This window comes from Leucoraja erinacea, chromosome 25 (genome assembly GCF_028641065.1).
Source record: "Leucoraja erinacea ecotype New England chromosome 25, Leri_hhj_1, whole genome shotgun sequence".
In the NCBI taxonomy this organism is placed as follows: domain Eukaryota; kingdom Metazoa; phylum Chordata; class Chondrichthyes; order Rajiformes; family Rajidae; genus Leucoraja; species Leucoraja erinaceus.
The window spans coordinates 22578617-22598129 of record NC_073401.1 but is presented as its reverse complement, the minus strand read 5'-3'; the positions used below and the strand labels follow the sequence as shown (position 1 = coordinate 22598129).

The following is a 19513-nucleotide window of genomic DNA, read 5'->3' as shown; positions in this document are numbered from 1 at the left end:
GAATTGATAACACATAGTTTCAGTTGATTATGTGAGGCTCAGGTAGAATGAGATAGAACTGGTCCTCAGGAGGTCAGAAATGTAAAGGGGGCTTAAGACGGATTATAAAGTTGTAAAAATAACTATATTTAAGAGGGAGTTAAGTGACCACATAGACTTTTCTGATTTCATGTTTATGCTGCCAATCAACATTTAGTTAGGAACTGCAGATGCTGGTGTTCACACGAAGATAAGCAACAGAATGCTGGTGTAACTCAGCCGATCAGGCATCATCTTTGGGGAAAAGGAATAGGTGACGTTTCAGGTTGGGACTGAAGAAGGGTCTGAAGAAGACCTGAAATGTCACCTATTTCTTTTCTCCAAAGAAGTTGCCAGCTGAGTTACTCCAGCAATTTGTGTCTATCTACGCTTTAAAAAGATTGTACTTGCTCATGTGAACAGTGACAATCTGCTCCCTCCCGAGCTCTATTAAAGTACAAAAAATGGAAACGCTAGACTCAATCTCAAGATGTATCGAATTGCTCTATACAATCCCGAAATATATAGAGAGAGCAGAAAACACCAACAATGATCCGCCTCTCTCTGTCCGCCGATAGCCACAAAATGCTGGAGTAAAGCAGCGAAACAGGCAGCATCTCTGGATAGAAGTGTGTTGTTTCGGGTTGAGACCCTTCACCAGACCTGCTTCTATCCCGAGATGCAGCCCGTCCCGCTGAGTTACTCCAGCAATTTGTGTCTATCTTCGGTGTAAACCAGCATGTGCAGTTCCTCTCTACACATTACGTCTGCTTTCACTGCAAAATCTCCTCAAGGTGTGCCTACTCTGAAGAAGTTCCCTCCTCTCTCCGACGAGAGTTCTGCGACATCCTCTCCCGCTGCTCCTTATGCCCCTGTCCCACTTAGGAAACCTGAGCGGAAACCTCTGGACACTTTGCACCCCACCCAAGGTTTCCGTGCGGTTGCAGGTGGTTGCCAGAGGTTGCAGGTAGTGGAAGCAGGTAGGGAGACTGACAAAAACCTCCGGGAACCGCACGGAACCCTTGGGTGGGGCACAAAGTCTCCAGAGGTTTCCGTTCAGGTTTCCTAACTGGGACAGGGGCATTAATCTCAGACTGTGCCTCCCTCTCCCCTGAATCTCAACCTGAAAAAGGGTCACGACCCGAAACATCACCCATTCCTTCTATCCAGGCATGCTGGCTGTCCCGCTTACTCCAGCATTTTGCATCTAATCCTGATCCGAAAGGCCACCTATCCATGTTTTTCCCCAGAGATGCTGCCTGTCCCGCTGAGTTACTCCAGCATTTTGTGTCTAACTTCGGATCAGCAGGGAACCTACCACGCGCAGACTCCGCCCATTCTCGCAGCGATTGGCTAGATCCACTCATGAATATGTAAATGATAGGCTAATTAGCGACGTCTCGGCGTGGAGGCGGGACCTCTCTCGGACGTGTGGCGCCGATTCGTCAGTCTTCATTCCGCAACGTGCTGTGATTGACAGACCCCGATGTCCGGGGAGAGGTGCAGAAGGGAAGGTCGAGGATGGCGAGTGTTGATCTGTGGAGGGTAAGTGTGGCCCGGCTCCCGACTGCGGGAGGTTGCAGTACCAACTCCAGGGTCACGCTGCCGCGGGGGGGAGCACGGATACTCGTGTCACTTGGTACACAAAAAAGCTGGAGAAACTCAGCGGGTGCAGCAGCATCTATGGAGCGAAGGAAATAGGCAACGTTTCGGCCCGAAACGTTGCCTATTTCCTTCGCTCCATAGATGCTGCTGCACCCGCTGAGTTTCTCCAGCTTTTTTGTGTACCTTCGATTTTCCAGCATCTGCAGTTCCTTCTTAAACACTCGTGTCACTTGGTCTGACACCTCCATGATCACAGACTACGATAGAAGAGACAGGTCACTCTGATGGAAAGTGTAGGAAGGATGCTGGTTTACACCGAAGATGGACACAGAATGCTGGAGTCAGGGGCGGATTAAGGCTCACTGGTGCCCTAAGCACTGACCAATCTTGGTGCCCCCCTCCTTTCCACACTGATCCAGTCCATTTTAGTTGTTGACCTGTCTGACCAGATATACAATGCAGGTTGCAGCAGTACAAAAATGTATTCATATGATAACACAATATACTGTACAAACTAAGCCAAGCTTGGGCTACATAAAGTTCTACAAAAATGCAATACAACATCTATTTTAATATTTCACAAGTTAAATGTATCAAAGTTCCAATATTCATGACCTGAAAGGCATTTTTCTACATTTCATTTTCGCAAAATCACTGATAACATCCTCAAAATTAATACTTCTCAGAATGTCTGCTTGAATTATTAATATACACAGTGAGTCGAGTCTTTCTTGAAGCATAACTGATCTATTTGGGTTTTTTACACGTTTCAGTTGTGAGAAAGACCTCTCTGTTGTGCAGTTGGTGACCATTAATGTTAAAAATATTCTTAAGGCAATTTCAACATTTGGAGAGGCACTCTCTAGTTTGTCTTCTGTAATTGTGTTGTAAAGTTCCATGTGAGTGAAAGATGTTTTCTTGGTTGGTTTTAAACTTATGAAGAACATATGAATGGAACTGCTGAAGCTCTGTAGACAAAGTGTTGTTCATGTCATCTGGATAAACATCAATGAGTGTCTGACAAGTCTTTGAGTACCTTTCACTTTCTGATAATTGGGAATTAGCACCTTGTTGGGTGGCATTAGGAACATCTGTCAGACAAGAGAATCTGTCTGCTATTTCAGTGTACACCTTTCGTCTCCTCATTTCCGTTTCTAACTTTTCAACAATTACATAAAAAGTGGAGATACGGAATTTTTTACAAATCATCATTCGTTTTTTTCTTCTTTTCGCCCTTTTCCCAACTTTGTGGTGCCCCCTTTGGCCCTGGTGCCCTAAGCACGTGCTTAGTCTGCTTAATGGTTAATCCGCCCCTGGCTGGAGTAACTCAACGGGACAGGCAGCACCTCTGGAGAAAAGGGATGGGTGATGATTCGGGTCTGATCTGTTTTGGGGTTTAACAAGAGGTAGACCCAACATGCTGGAGTAACTCTGCAGGTTAGTCAGCATCTCTGGAGAAAAACATGGATAGGAGACGTTTCGGATCGGGAATAGACACAAAATGCTGGAGTAACTCAGTGGGACAGCCAGCACGTCTTGATAGAAGGAATGGATGGCGTTACGGGTCGGGACATAGAAACATAGAAAATAGGTACAGGAGTATGCCATTCGGCCCTACGAGCCTGCACCGCCATTTAATATGATCATGGCTGATCATCCAACTCAGTATCCTTACCTGCCTTCTCTCCATACCCCCTGATCCCTTTAGCCAAAGGGTCATATCTAACTCCCTCTTAAATATAGCCAATGAACTGGCCTCAACTACTTTCTGTGGCAGAGAATTCCACAGATTCACCACTCTCTGTGTGAATTTTTTTTTCTCATCTCGGTCCTAAAAGACTTTCCCTTATCCTTAAACTGTGACCCCTTGTTCTGGACTTCCCCAACATCGGGAACAATCTTCCTGCATCTAGCCTGTCCAACCCCTTAAGAATTTTGTAAGTTTCTATAAGATTCCCCCCTCAATCTTCTAAATTCTAGCGAGTACAAGCCGAGTCTATCCAGTCTTTCTTCATATGAAAGTCCTGCCATCCCAGGAATCAGTCTGGTGAACCTTCTCTGTACTCCCTCTATGGCAAGACCCTTCTTCAGGTAGTGAGTCAGGGGAGAGGGAACACGTTTCTTTTCAGGTTGATGGTTACTTATATAGTGGCGCAGATTAACCAAGTGATTTTGATAATGGTGCAGATTTCCCCATGTTTGGGCCAACACACTAGAATAAAAACAGGAAATGCTGGAAATATGCTGCTCGTCAGGCTGAACTTCATCCAGCATCCTCACTTTTAGTTCAGATTTGTACTAGTTACCATTTATTGATTTTCGATTGCAGTGTACCAGAATTTGTTATGCAAATGCATGTTGTTTAAATGGCTGGAACTTCTGGCCATTGAGCTACCTGTGATCACCACCAGCTTGCTCGATAAATGGCCTCACTATATTTTCTACCAGTATGACATTTTGCGTGTATTTAGCTTGCTCTGAGCAATGCCTTTATATTCGAACCTGCCCACAAAGCAGTTGGAGAAACCCCGACTGCTGAGTGAACCATGCGCTAAAGCTTAGCTGTCTGACAAGCTGCCTCATTGATTTCGTAACTGCCCTGGCTGGCAGTCAGAAGCTTTTTAAACACTTAAAATTATATATATTTTTAATTAATTGAAATCATTCAAAATAATTAAACATTTGAACACTTTGAATATAAACATTTCAAATGCTGTAAAATATTTATTACTTAAGACTTAACTCCCTCCATTAAAATAATGGGTCTGCTTTTTTCTGGACCAGATTTAAACTGTGAGTGCAGACTAATTCAAGTGATATCACACTATGCCGCTGGATTCAACAGTGGGGGTGCAGTTGGCAATATCCCAGCAAAGAGCCATGTGGAAGTTCTGCTTTTCAGCTTCTGCACAGGACACCCGCAGTGTTGATAATTACAGGACAAATGGCGAAATGTTGGTGTGGAATTGCTATCATTTCTCATGATTATTTGGACCAATATGTTTACAAAAGTCAACTGCGTATTTAATAAATCTCACGATGTGATATTACTTGGATGCATTTTTAGATGTGTTTAATAATTCACTGCATGTGCCAAGGGTAGTCTTCATCCACATGGTGTGTATTCTCAGTACAATCATGTAGGCACAAAGCCAATAATGACATGGTTCCATTTAGATATTATATTGGCATACAGTATGTGGTAGTCTTCTATTGTGGCAGTCTCAGCATTGTGCATCTTAGTTCAGACTGTGCACAGGAGTGTTGAACTCCAGAAGCCTAGATTCCTACCAGAGGAACAAAGGCATGGGTTCATCCCTACTTTCAAGTAACATATCAATCTGGCGGAAATATTTTTGTTTTTTTATTGTAATTCTGTAATCATCGTTGCCAATTAACAAGACTGTGGAAACTCCTTCACCACATAATGCAGCAGTGTAGCAAGTCAGCACAATACAGCCACCTCGCATAGGAGTGGGCACTGAATGATGGCTATGGCTGATGCTCATTTCTGGGCTTAAATAATAAAAAGGTCAAACAGTAACATGCAGGATTCTTACTATGATAAGATATTTTTAAGAACATTTGTCTTCTGTCAGCTGGCTCTAACATGGCATTGACAATCATATTACAGCCTCCTCGGATGTGTGATGATTATTGGAGTGAATGGAAGCATTGTCGGAGTCTGAGGAATCGCTTCCATCATTACTACACCTATGGAGAGGTCCCCTCATGTAAGCAGTGGAAAACAGATTACAAAAATTGCAGGGAATGGGAAAAATATAAGTCTGGAGAAACTAAGGTGAGAATTCTGAAAAAAAACACATGTTGTGGCACACTTATTTTTCTCAGGATTATTTTTGGTGAAAGCTTGGGCAGCGCAGTATTGGGCAGTAGATCTGCTGCCTCACAGTGCCAGAGACCCAGGATCCACCCTGACCTCCGGTGCTGTCTGTGTGACGTTCTCCTTGTGACCTTGTGGATTTTCTCCGGGTGCTCATTTTCTCCCACATCCTAAAGACGTGCGGATTCGTAGGTTAATCAGTCTCTGTAAATTGCCCCCAGTGTGATGGCTAATGCGAACGGGTGATCAATGGTCATTGGTTGGCATGGACACTAGGTAATTAGAGATATACAGAACCTTTTTGCCAGTGTGGAAATGTCAAAGACTGGAGGACATAGATTAAAGTTGAGAGGGGCAAATGTTTAAAGGAGACTGAGATTGCTATGTTTTGATGGGTCAGGGTAATGGTGAATAACAGTGGCAGGTACATGGAGTTGAGGTGAGCTTTAATCCAATGTGTTGATTGGGATAGGACAGGGATGAGAGAGCTGGAGAGAACAAAGTTAAATCTCAATTGATTTTAGTGACATTGGAGATTCTCACTCCATTCTATAATACGTATTTGAATTAAAGTAACAGAAAAAGTCATGATTAAATATCTTTTAATGCAATTGATGGTAATAAGTGTAAAGATTGTTCAAATTGTCATAAAACAATGCTGATACAGTGTTCTCTTAGGACAATGCGAACATCTTCACTTTTATACGTATTACCATCAATTGCATTTAAAAGAAAGTTCTATTAACATACCATAATGCTGGTTATCCAAATATATATATATATATTTAGATACAAAAGAATCCCACATATCTGCTATCCCATTGTTTGAAACCCCAGATTTTTGGTATTTGGTTCACCAAGTAATGCTTCCCATGCATCCTCTCAATTCGCATGGGTCTTATTTCCTGCTCTTGCTTTAACTTAACCAGGCCTTTTAACCCGAGGTCCTTTAAACCTTCTGGGTTCATTGTAAAAATGATTATAATGAAGTAGGGCAGCACGGTGGCGCAGCGGTAGAGTGCTGCCTTACAGCACCAGAGACCCGAGTTCGATCCTGACTATGGGTGTATGTTCTCAGCGTGGGTTTTCTTCGAGATATTTCGTTTCCTCCCACACTCTAAAGTACAGGTTTGTAGGTTAATTGGCTTGTTATAAGGGTAAATTGTCCCTAGTGTGTGTAGGATAGTGTTACTGTGCGGGGATCGCTGGTTTGTGCAGACTCAGTGGGCCGAAGGGCCTGTTTCCATGCTGTATCTCTAAAACTAAAACTAAAAAAGTGTTATGCCTTTTAAATACAGCAAATTGAAAATGTGTAGAGGTATTATTATGAATAACACTCAATCGTCTCAAATCTGACAGTTTGGTGGGATTGTCACAAAATAATTTAACTCTGATTAAATAAACTGACGATTCTCTTAATAACAACTAGAGTATTTCTTCCATGCAAGACTTCACAGGCCTTCTTTTAGGAGGCAGTATAAGCATCTTTTGACAAAAGCTTTAGCAGCAGTTTCTGGTTGAAAGTTAACATGGCTCTAATTGTTAGTTTGTTTTTAATTTTACAGGAAGCTTTACGCAATAGTGAGAAGAAAAGGTTAGAAGAACAAAAGAGGGATCCAATCTGGGAGATGAGGAAGAATCCACCAGCTGAATGGCATCTTCCCCTGTATGATGGAAAAGAGAAATAATGGAAATTACCTGCTCCTGGAGTTAAACTATCATATTGTGGGATAACTGTCCACAACGTTTGTTATGATGATTCTTTATAAAATTGGATTTAGGCTAATCCATCACAAAACATCTTAAGTTCTTAATAGCATCTGAAAATCTGGATTCACTTTTGGATTTGGTGCAACCTCAATCTTGAATCAAACTGATATGCGATTGCTATGTGCAGGAAGTGGTTTTAAGGTAATTTTGCCTTCAGATCCGTATTCTATAATGAAAAACTCAGCCTACTCATTTATCTGAGTATCATGTTGTTGGAATGCTTTTGTTATAGTGGCAGTTGCAGAAAATCTGAATGATGAGGCACACAAACCAACTTAATGTGTTGAATATTAATGAGAGCCATCATGAGAATATCAACTATACTTCTTTACACTCTGCCTCCTGTAGGGACTTTATTCTATTTTCCCGTTCCATTTTATTTTCATTGTATTTGATCCATTGAAGAGACTTTCCACGTAGGTGCCTCAAAAACACTGTCCTTCCTGAATAGTGGCTTCCCCATTATAATGACTGAAGATCCCTTGACTGAATCTGTTTCTGTCCACTTCTTGGCTCTGACACCCTCTCCTGAACAAAGCAAGGTTCCCTTGGTCCTCATTTTCCAACCCATGTGCTTCTACATTTAAGTTCATCTTTCACAATTTCCACCAGCAGATAGTTCCCACCTATGGACACATCTTCTTACCCTGCTCCTTTCAGCATTTTGAATTGATTGCTTTCTTTGACACCCAAGATTCACTTTTCCATCACCACCATTACCCCTCCTTCTGCCAAGTTCCCAGTCAACTACCAGAAATGCAGCTCGTGACCTTTTATGTTTTTTCCATCCTACTGTCAAATGACCAAAGAAATTCTGACAAATGAAGCAGCAATTCACTTACAGTAATCAGTAAATCTAATTTATTGCATTTGGTGTTTACAATGTGGTTTCCTCCACATTCGAGAAACCAAACTCAGATTGGGTAACTACTATGTGGAGTACATGTGTACTCTGCAGAGGCAACTCAGAACTTCCTGCTGCCTGCCATTTTAATTCTCAATTTTCACTAATTGTCTATGGTCTCTTGCAAAGTTACAATGGTGTTCAATGCAAGTTTAAGGGACAGCACCTCATCTTCCATTTAAGCACATTGTAGTCTTCCAGACTCCCAACTCCTAGAATGTCAGATAGTTCACTGTCAGTATCAGAAATGGCCATTTCTGCTACGTTATCCAGCTGCGCTAAGAGCTGGCTATTTTATCTCATCTTATAGCATGTGTTCCTTTCGATCTCTCTCTAACTGTCTCCATAGAACAATGTAACCCTATGAGAGGTATTCCCTTGCACTAAATGTGTGAGAAGGAACTGCAGATGGTTTAAACCGAAGATAGACATAAAAAGCTGGAGTAACTCAGCAAGACGGGCAGCATCTCCGGAGAGAAGGAATGGGTGACGAGATCGAGATCCTTCTTCAGACTGGTTAGGGATAAGGAAAACGAGAGATATAGAAGGTGATGTGGAGAGATAAAGAACATTGAATAGCCCAGTGGTATAAATATTGATTTCTCTCACCAGGTAGCCCCGGCATTTCCTCTCTCTCTATTCCTCCCCCATCCAAGTCGCACCAGCTTCTCATTTTCACCCTACAAACAGCTTACAATGGCCCGTTTCCTTTATTATCGTTAATTTTTTGCATCTTTCATTCATTGTTCATCTCTCCACATCACCGTCTATATCTCTCGTTTCCCTTATCCCTAACAGTCTGAAGGGTCGCGACCTGAAACGTCACCCATTCCTTCTCTCCAGAGATGATGCCTGGCCCGCTGAGTTACACCAGATTTTTGTGTCTATCTTCCCTTTGTTCCTACATGTTCAACCCTCACCTTTTCTTCAACTTAAAACCAATTTATTTTCCCTCTTTCTCAGTTCAAACCTGGCTTCAATAGACGCAGGAGTAAGCCATTTGCTCTTTGAGCCAGCACCGCCATTTAAAGTGATCATGTCTGATCATCCCCAATCAGTACCCCGTTCCTGCCTTCCCCCCCATATCCCCTATTTTTAAGAGCCCTATCTAGCTCTCTCTTGAAAGTATCCAGAGAACCCGCCTCCAACGTCCTCTGAGGCAGAGAATTCCACAGACTCACCACTCTCTGTGAGAAAAAATGTTTCCTCGTCTCCGTTCTAAATGGCTTACTCCTTATTCTTAAACTGTGACCCCTGGTTCTGGACTCCCCCAACATCGGGAACATGTTTCCTGCCTCTAGCATGTCAAGCTTCAAGTTGAAATGTTAATTAAATCTCTTTTCTGACCCGCTGGCATTTCTAGCATTTTTGGCAATTGTTTTAGATTTCCAAATTGTGCAGATTTTTAATGATTTTCATTCCAGTTAAGTTGCCAATTAACATTGTTGGTACATTTACTTATGTATATTTTTAACACTGCTTTTTTAAAAGCATCGACAAACATTGGACGGAATAGCAACTTTTCTGAAAACTTGTTAATCAGAAGTACATTTCCCAAAAACGTACTATACATTTTATGACAATATTTACTTTATTTAAAAAAGATCTGGTTCAAAGAATAACAGGGTAGAAGTGAAAGGTTCTCATGTACGTCACTGTGTATAAACCTTCGTGTTTTCTCTGTATTTTCCATCAGGTGCTTGGTAGTCAGGTATAGGAGGAGTATAGCTGCATCCTTGTAACTCCAATGGAAACAGTCCTTGATCCCGTTTAATTGCAGCCTGGTACAAGTTCTCTGATTCGACACGCAGTTCCTGTAGCGCTTCCTGCTGTGCCTCAATCATGGAATGAATCATTTCAGCTTCCTTTTTATGTTCCTTCTGCTTATATCGTGACCATTCCTTCATCAGAAGCGCGCGCTGCTCAGTCTCTTCCTCTGTCACTTTGGGCAGATCCCGAACTCTAGGCACCATAGATAACATGTTATTGAGGGCATTTTATGTGTATAGTCATAATTAGTACTTGAGGTTCACTTTATGCTTTAATACGAGTCATTATGAAAACTGTACGGAAACAGGTCACTTGACCCACCAGGTTCTCCCCAACCATCAACCATCCATTTATACTGATCTTACCATGACCCATTTTTATTCCCCAACATTCCCTTCAACTCCCCAGATTCTACCACATACCTGCATGAGGTACAATTTAAAAATGGCTGATTAACCTTTAATCCACACATCTTTTGGATGCGAAAGTAAACTGGAGTACCAAGGTCACAGGGAGATCAAGCAAACTCCACACAGGTAGCAGCAGAGATCAAGACTGAACCTGGTTTTCAGCCACTGAGGCAACAGGTCTAGGTAGAATCTATTTCTTTAAATAACAGTACGTCTGGAGAAGAATTCACTGTCGTGTTCCAATGTCATAATTTAAAGAAAAAGCAAACTGTAACAAGTGTTTTAGGAAACTGGGATGTTTTAATGTGTGTCTTGAAGAAAGATCTTGATCCAAATAACACCTGTCCATTTCACTCCATAGATGCTGCCTGACCCACTGAGCTCCTTCATCTGTCTGTATTTTTGCTCAATATTCTAGTATCTGCAGTCTCTCATGTTCAAAAGTGATTTAGGGGTTGATGTAGTCATTATGAACACTGCAAGCTTTCACAAACAGTAATATGAAAATTACCAGTTAATCTGTCAATTTGGGAGTAAACCAATAATGTCTAAAGAACTCCATCCAAATGGACTAACTGCTCAAATTGTATGAACATGGTATTTAGAGGGAAATCATGTTTGACTATTGGTTGGTGTTCTTTTGAAGAAATAGCATGATAAAGGAGTATATTAACAAGAGCAAATTTGGAGTACTGTGCACCCTATATGTCTCCTTTTTTATGGAAGAATGTAAATGAGCTGAAAGTAATCCAGAGATTTAATTGACCAACAACCAAACTGGACAGGTTGTCAAATGATGAAAGATTGGAAGGCCTGACATCTGCAAGCATTTAGATTAGTGAAAGAAAATCCAATTGAAATACAAGATCCTGAGTGTTCTTGCAAGGTTGAACGCGGGAACAGTTTTCTCTTCCATGGGAATCCAGAATTTGGGCTCACTATTTAAAATTAAAGGGCTCACCAATTGAGACAGATGAGGTGAAATTTCTCTCAGAGGGTCAAGAGTGTTTGGAGCTCTCTTTTGCCAAAAGGGCACTGTAAGCACGATCTTTGAATATTTAAGAATGAGGTTGGTACATGGTTGATAAACAAGAGAAGGAAAGGTTACTAAGGAATTGAGCTTACAATTAGATAAGCCACATTAAATGCTGGTTTAGGTTCAAGTAACCTACTTCTTATCCCAATTTGTATTTTGATGCTCAGTCATTAGATGTCCCGATTTGGGTATACCTGATATACAAACTCTCCTTGTTGCTACAAACTTGCTAAATGTATAATCAACATCTTGTCTTTTCTGATGAACACATGCTTAACCTTGGATTCACTCTGATCTCATCGCCTGTATTCACTAGTTTTAACCACCTCTCTTATCTCACCTTAGTTTTCTTTTCGCTCAACTTTACCCTGAACCATTAACACTCTCTCACAGGTTGGACCAATCGCCCTTTTCCCATTTGAAAGATAAATAACGAAAATAATGCAACATTATTTCAATATTGTCTAAAGAGAATTCAGAATGGAAAATAAATTCTTACCCGCAGTTTGGAATGAAAATCCTACAGTGGAAAGAAAACAATGGGGAAAGCATACATTTCCTATTGACAACTAATGTTTCAGAACACACAGACCTGGATTCATCAAGGAACTTTGTGGGAGTGATAAAATCTTCAATTGGGATCAGCTCTGGAGGAACACGTTCCAACTTCTTCAATCTTTTTTTCAAACGGTCTCTCACTGCCTGCTCCCTTTTGGGATCCACTTTTTTCTTTTTCTTAGGCTCAGCTCTGCAAAATAAATTTATCCCCACTTGTTAAATGTATGGATTAATTCTGTCTGCATATTCATTCCCCAGACTCCTCTACCAAGCAATATGATGGCGAGTAGACCAACTCCGAACTTCTGCTGCTGCCACTTAAACCTGGCAATTGAGAAGTCCAATGATGATGAGCAGTCTTCCTTAGGCTTATTCCCTGACCTAATAGAAACAATCATCAAACCTTGAGAAAATCATGGAGAGTAATTTTGTTCCAAAAAACCAGAAAACACATTTGATACAAGAATTCTTGTCAAAAGGACCAAGGGATCAAAACATTCTGATGCACATCCAGTTAGGTCAGCCTTTTTATTTAAATGTTTCCTATGTACTTTAAATTTCCATCCACATTTTCTCCCTGCCTGACCGTTCAATGGACTGTATATATAGTTGCTATAAAATGAAACAGCTGCAATTTATTTTGCCTTGATCCCCCTCTTAGTTATAATCCAATTGAAATTGGCCTGACGGAGACCGATAAATTGACATTCCAACAAAGGGTCTTCAGCCAGAAATGCGAGTCTGTTTTATCCCCCCAGAAACATTCTGACTTGCCGGGTGTTATCGGCCATTTTTTTTATTTTAGATCTCCAACATTTGCAGTTTAAATAAAAGTTAACATTTTCCTCCCACTCATTCACAAATTCTCACCAGCTTGTTGCACATTTCCCTATGTTGCAGATTTTCAGCATTGCCAGTGGTACCTTTTCTCTATAATGATGTATTTACATTTTAATTTACATATTTCAATTATTTGAATGGCACTCGCAAGCAATTAAGTGAAACCTGGGATAAATGCAGCACAGCTACGTTTTTTATGCTGTTGCAACCATAAAAATCACACCCAATAGAGATGCTGATCCTCATAATGTACTCTATGTTTTCCCATAGAGATCTAGGCAGCTGAAAATGAAAAAAACTAAAGTTTGTATCATATACTGTACCTCATGGGCAACGATTCTCTGAGTGACAACATGGACGTATGCCAGTGGCTGGATCGAACTGAAGCATTCCACACTGTACGTGATCTGTGAGAGAAAAAACAAAATCAGTTCTAGCTTTTAGTTACAAGACTCAGATTCATCTTGTGCTTTTATAATCAAAACATTGACTGGGCCTGGAAAGGATGTTGCTTTTAGCACTTCCCAAACCCCAAACCTAGAATTACACCAGTGTAGCATTAAGGGAGGTGCTGCACGATTAGGGGTCATATCTTCAAAACAGATTCAATTCAGAAATCCATCTCTCAAATGGATAAGGACATATAATGCTGTAAACAAAAGTATAAATAGGCCATTCAGTCCCTCATACCTGCCCCACCACTCATGAAAATCTATGCTCACCTTTTACCTCAGTGGCGCTTTTCTGAACATCTAAAAACAAACCACCTCTTTCTTGAATATATTCAATAATTAAGCCTCCACTGTCATTGGGCAGAGACTGGAATATCCTACAAATCATCACGATACAGGCTGAAGAAAGGTCCCTACCCGAAACGCTTAGCTACTCCAGCACGTTGTGTCCTTTCCAGCACCAGAATTATGTTTATCAATTCATGTAATATGTGTTCACGTTTAATATTGTAATAAACAATACCTAATTCAGGCAATATGTTTTGGGAACCCCGAGGATCTGTAAGGCATTTTATATAAATGCGTGGACCTTACTTACCTGCCGGGAACCGTTTTCCCGAGGCGCTTTGTGCTGGTTCCCCAGTTAATAGATATATAACCTATCCATGGGATTAATGTCGCCTCAAATCCGCTCCGTTTGAGGCAGTCTCTCGGCCCGGGTCCCGCCTCAGGCCAGTCACTATCAGCCGAGCCGACCCTAAACCCCCCGATCCCGGTCCAGACGCCGCCAGCTACGGCCTCTCCACGAGGTCAGTACTCACATCAGGCCGTGGAGCGGCTGGACCATCCATGCCATGTTAATCAGGAACGCAGTCACCTTGAGATCGTTGCCACTCCTTTCTCCACCCAGCCCACTCAACCCGAGCAGTTTAAAGCGGCGCACCACTACCAGCGGCTTCTCCCCACATAATGATGTCCCACTCGGGAACACAGGTCATTACTAAATGTTCCCACCCCGACAAAGTTCAGAACCACAACAGTGGTATGTTTGCAATTGAACATTTGTTCATTAAAAAAAAAATCAAGCACATTAAAATCATAATTGAACCTGTAAACGAAGCTACCGGCAAGCTTGTATCGAAATTTAGAGCACCTAAGTTTTGATGAAAATGCTTTGGAAATTAGACTTTAGAATTGGCCATGACATTAAAAAATAATTTGCTTAACTGCTTGAAGGACAGCAACGAAGAATTATGTTGGAGCTTTCATAAAGAAAGAACGAATATTTAGAGTGCTGGGACAAAGTGAAGTAACAGAAATTGTACAATAGTAAAACCCTATCATCTGAACAAGATAACTCCCTATTTTAATGTTAGCCAGATTCTTGCATTGACACTAATATATTTTTTTATCACCGTGTAACAGTTACTTGCTTTCTATATCTATTTTCTTTATACCACAAAGTAATTCGTTGTAGTGAATAATTTACCTTGTTAATTGTAGTAGATACATAGGTCATGTTGCCTGTTCCCATTACATAATCTTCCATATGGCATTTCAGTGTATGCATCACTGAATGACAACGTTTGGTGAATTGGGCACTAGATGTAAATTGGGCATCATTTAGGAGTGATGCACTTTTGAAATAAATATATTTAAATGAGACATTAAACTTTTTAGGGGAACTTACACGTTTCCAGACAATAAGGAAGCTTGGTCTACATTGTGATGGCGGTATTGACCTCCTGACCGAAACCATTAATCAGATAATCTGCGCCAATTCTCTTTTATCTTTGGGATCTTGTTGTGCACACATTCAGAAGTTGTACTTTATATTATTTACTGTACTTCAAAATGTACTTGCTTGGCTTAATGTCCCCTGAATATCCTGAGTTAAAGGCAAATCTTTTTTTTAAAGAGTATAAATGTAGGATCTATTATAAGCAGCAGTTGGTCAAACTTATCCGAACGGGGCACTGGCAATATTGTTGTTATCAAAGATCCTTGGTTGATATTGTTGGATGCTGCTCACCAAGTTACAACCAGATAATAGGCTAGAGATTTCGGGTTGCCGAAGCTTTTGATGGTCATAGACCTTTCAGTTGTTCTAAATTTAAATCAGTTACGTCAGCTACGGTTGAGTTTGAAAATTATGCACTAAATCTAACTTTTTTGGGTTTTATTTTGTGCTCGGAACGCTTGTTTTGACCTTGATTCTTTTCCCGAGCCGTTTTGCCGGGGGCACCGGAGTTTCTGGGGAGCGTTGAGTGTGTTGCTCCCTTCCGGCGGAGCGGAGCGAGAGACCGGGTCGCCTTGGGACAGTGACACCGAGACCGAGAGGGTGGTGCTTGTGTCCCAGGTACCGCGGCCCAGCATGAAGCTGCTCAAACCTGCTTGGGTCCATCACAATGGTGAGCGGCTGCAAGGATGGGGTGGGTGAGGAGAGGGAGCGTGCAGTGACTGGAAGGCGTGTGTGAGCTCGGACTGAGAATGGTCAGTGGAGGGAGGGAGTCAGAGGAGCTGCAGGACTTTCCGAGTGAGTCCACCTGTCATGGGGTGAACGGCACCGCGCCTGAGACTGGAGCCTGGGGATGAAATAGTGATGTGGGGAAGCGACGATGGAAGCCTGGATGTGGACGTCGGGGTCCAAGTTGTCCAAGAGCCAAGAGGGTTACGAGGAATAGCAATGGGCTGTGGAAGGGTCTGGAAATCTGACCAGGTTTTCAGCGGCATTAAGATTCAGGGCTGGGGGATGCACGGCTCGTGTAATGATGGACCTGAAGGAATAGTACATGGTGATCCACAGGTATTGTCCATGGAGAAGTAAACTGTGGGAAGGGTTTCAAATGAAAGGAAGTGCATTGCTCAACAGTCGTGTGCGCAGGGATCAACCGAAGGAAAGCAATTATGACATGTGATTAGAATAATTCCAACAGTTGATGAGTGAATACGAGTGAATGTCTGAAGAAGGGTTTCGGCCCGAAACGTTGCCAATTTCCTTCGCTCCATAGATGCTGCTGCGCCCGCTGAGTTTCTCCAGCTTTTTTGTGTACCAGTTGATGAGTGAATGCGGGAAGTTTTTCTGTTGGCACGATGAGTTTATAATTTGTGTGAGAGAAGATTTCAAATGCCTATCAATAGTCACAATGGGCAATCGGCTGTATAACTGCAAAGAAAAGCCTACATGTTTATGTTTAGCGAGGCACTTGATCTGCTGTAGTATCAATGGCAGATTTTCAAGTTGAGAATGATTAGAAAGTGAAGGTTTTGCTTTAAATTTTCCTCCTCACTCACTTCAACACTCTTGACCATGTATTTGCTCATTTTTATAATGTTCTGTTTGGGGTATATAGCACCTTGGAGAGATTTTCCAAGTTAAGAAAACAATTCAATATGTTTTCTATTATAAATATTCATTAAATTGTGTATTTTTTATATTCATCCAATAAGGGAGTCACTCGCTGTGTTGGATTTATTGGTCATGGCCATTTACCCTTGCGATGGTGATGATGAGCCATCATTTAGGAATTTCTGTGGTGTTTGGTGAAGATACTTACAAAGATTTGTTAGGGAGTTGCAAGGTTTTCATTGGCGTAATGAAGGTGTGATATATTTTCTTGTTAGACTGTGTGACTTGGGGAAATTGCAGGTGGCATTCCATGCACCTGCTGACTTCTTGATGGGAGAGGTCACAAATTTGAGAAGTAATGTCAAAGAGATCTTCGTGTCTGTGATAAATCTTGTAATTGGTACACACTATGCTTTTGGTGAATGAATCTTCTTCAATGAATCTTTCAGACAGATTTGTGCATTGTCCTGGATGGTGTGGAACTTTGGTATATGAACGGCAATCATCTAGGCAAAAGGAGAATATATCGCTCGATTCCTGAGTTGTGCTTTGTGAATGGTGGAAAGGCTTTGTCAAGTTTGTCACCGTGTGCAGAATTCACAGCTTCTAATCTGTTCACGATGTTTCTTTGGCTAGCCTAGTTAAAATATTGTGAGGGTTGAGGCTGCTTGTATAGTGGTAAATAATACTATTGGTATCGTTGTCAACAATGGTAGTCAAGAAGACATGTTACACACCCTATTATTGAAGATCGTTGTCTGATGCTTGTGCGGTGCAGATGTTACTTGCCAAGTTTTAGCAACAAGCCTGTAAATTAAGATTGGTGATTTAACGAAAACCAACGACTGGTGTGTGAATTTGTGAAGCTCTTCTTATTGGTATAACAAGTTTATTCAGTCTGTTGTATACATCATTAGAAGGTGAATTATTCAAACAGCCAATTAGGCGAGTGTGAATTTGTGTTATCCATGTCTTGCTGCATATGGCTACAAACCACCTTGAAATCTAAAGAGTTATGAATGAAACTGAATAAATGCACATTCATATGAGAGACCTTGCATGACAGGGAAGGTCTTGAAGCAATAGGAGATACTTGGATCTAGGGCAATTTCCTTTGGTACATTTAGTTCAATACCTTGAGGCTGAGATCGATCACCAAATAACCTATTTTCTTTTGTGTTCAACGTGATTCTTGCCAGTGGAGAATTTTCTCAGATTCTTATTCAATTTTGTTGTGTATTTTTTTTTTAAAGAATAGTCGGATTGCAACTGTTCTGTCTATATTTTGGGCAAGGCTGAGGTAAGACCTGACAAAAACATATTGTGAGTACTGAGTAGGGAATTATTAACCAGATGGGCCACCTTCCACCTTTTGATGAGGGGATGACAATTGTTAGGATTTGATTGTCTTGCATTCCAAGCGCAGAATCTCAGCATCGTGCTTTTTTTCTGAATACTGGACAGTTCCTTTTTAGGATTAACAGGAGTAGATTGGAAGCGGAGAGAGAAAAGGCAGTGTTAGGCAAACAATGGCAGGAGTGAATTGGCACAGAAAGGTTTAGAAGTGGCTGAAGTAGCTATGCTAACAGGAATGCCAATGGAGTGAATTAATGCAGACTATTCACAGCTGAACTAACAGAAGAGAAATTAGTGGTTCTCTGTTGTTTGTAAATGTCGGGCATTCTTTAAATCAATACTTGCATCAAACAGTTAATGTAACTCCCAGGTACACAAAAAATGCTGGGGAAACTCAGCGGGTGCAGCAGCATCTATGGAGCGAAGGAAATAGGCAACGTTTGGGGCCGAAACCCTTCTTCAGACTCCCAACTGTGCAAGAAGATAAGAGAAATTTAACATTTTGCGCTTGGTGATCAGTCGCATCCTGTGACAGTGTAACCAAAACAGACTTGCACATGATAGCTTCGAGAAGATTGCAAACAATAACCAAATCTGAGGGCGTGATGGCTGAAGAAGTAAGTGTGAATCTAGTGATCCATGAAGCATTTGAAATTGTTGATGGGATTGGTGCTTTATAATCCATTTAAACCATATTATTTATGTCGTTGAGTTTGTTGCTTAATGTTAATTATAGCTTAGCCTCAGAAAAGGATTGAAAAAGTAAGTTCCACTTGGAACATGTTGTTTTCTGCAGTAGTTATTTCGCTAGACTATCATTGCTGTGTTGTATTAACAACTTCCTTTTAACATGACATGCTGTAAGATTCTTCATATGTGCAAGGGGGGAAAAAAAGTATGGACGTCTAGGCAAGAGAGTCAGTTTTAGTTTATTGTTGCGTGTACCGAGGTACAGTGAAAAGCTTTTGTTGCGTGCTAAGAGAGTCATGAGAAAAGATGTCTTAGCAGACAGGAAGGTTGCAGTGTTTTGAGGAGAATGCTGAAGGCATGGCATCTATAGTTGGGGTAAAGGAAGGTACAATGTTCAAGAAGGGAAAACTCAATACTGGTTAATTGTCACATGGGGTAGGATAAGGTTACAAAATTAAGGGAGGGTCTGGAATTCAAGTCAAGTTTGTTCTTAAAATGTAAGGCTGCATTAATTAATATTCATGGTTGCAAACTCTTGTTATTTGACATCTTTGAAATTTTGCACCGTTTTAGCTTCAACCTGAACATGGTCAAAAACGTGCTGTGGCTGAGATTTGCAATCCCAGAACAAAATATTGGTTAGAATTCTACCATTAGTAACACTAGTGGGACCAATTTGCAAGAATGCAATTAACTGCCAACTGAGCCAAACTGATATCTTGTGTTGTTGATCCTTAATCGAGAGCAAAGTATGTGGGTTCAAGTCACACTTGGAGTGGGTTATGAGAGCCCAACTTAATTTGTCTTCATGTCATAATGTGTTGGACAGTACTGTGGGGAGACAGTTGGGGATAAAGAAAATCAGCTAAAACCCCAATTCCAGTTTTCAGTAATTTGTACTGAAAATGTTA

General features: G+C 41.2%; 3 protein-coding genes across 4 annotated transcripts in view; 2 read left to right on the top strand and 1 right to left on the bottom strand.

Moving 5' to 3' along the window:
- Positions 1–1426: 1426 nt before the first annotated feature.
- c25h22orf39 (chromosome 25 C22orf39 homolog) lies at positions 1427–7439 on the top strand. The gene is made up of 3 exons (XM_055655179.1): positions 1427–1563; positions 5258–5425; positions 7033–7439. The coding sequence occupies exons 1-3, from the start codon at positions 1540–1542 to the stop codon at positions 7153–7155; spliced, it is 315 nt and encodes a 104-aa protein (XP_055511154.1). The 5' UTR covers positions 1427–1539; the 3' UTR covers positions 7156–7439.
- A 2274-nt stretch (positions 7440–9713) lies between these two features.
- On the bottom strand, positions 9714–14187 carry mrpl40 (mitochondrial ribosomal protein L40). The gene is made up of 4 exons (XM_055655178.1): positions 14029–14187; positions 13079–13162; positions 11950–12105; positions 9714–10103 (listed from the first exon to the last, which is right to left on the bottom strand). The coding sequence occupies exons 1-4, from the start codon at positions 14061–14063 to the stop codon at positions 9794–9796; spliced, it is 585 nt and encodes a 194-aa protein (XP_055511153.1). The 5' UTR covers positions 14064–14187; the 3' UTR covers positions 9714–9793.
- Positions 14188–15458: 1271 nt separating this feature from the next.
- LOC129709077 (protein HIRA) overlaps positions 15459–19513 on the top strand; it is a 69288-nt gene continuing 65233 nt past the window's right edge. For both annotated transcript variants that reach the window (XM_055655177.1, XM_055655176.1), the window contains exon 1: positions 15459–15618. In XM_055655177.1, coding sequence (XP_055511152.1) covers positions 15582–15618 — 37 coding nt within the window. In that variant the 5' untranslated portion in view covers positions 15459–15581. The remainder of the gene's footprint in view (positions 15619–19513) is intronic.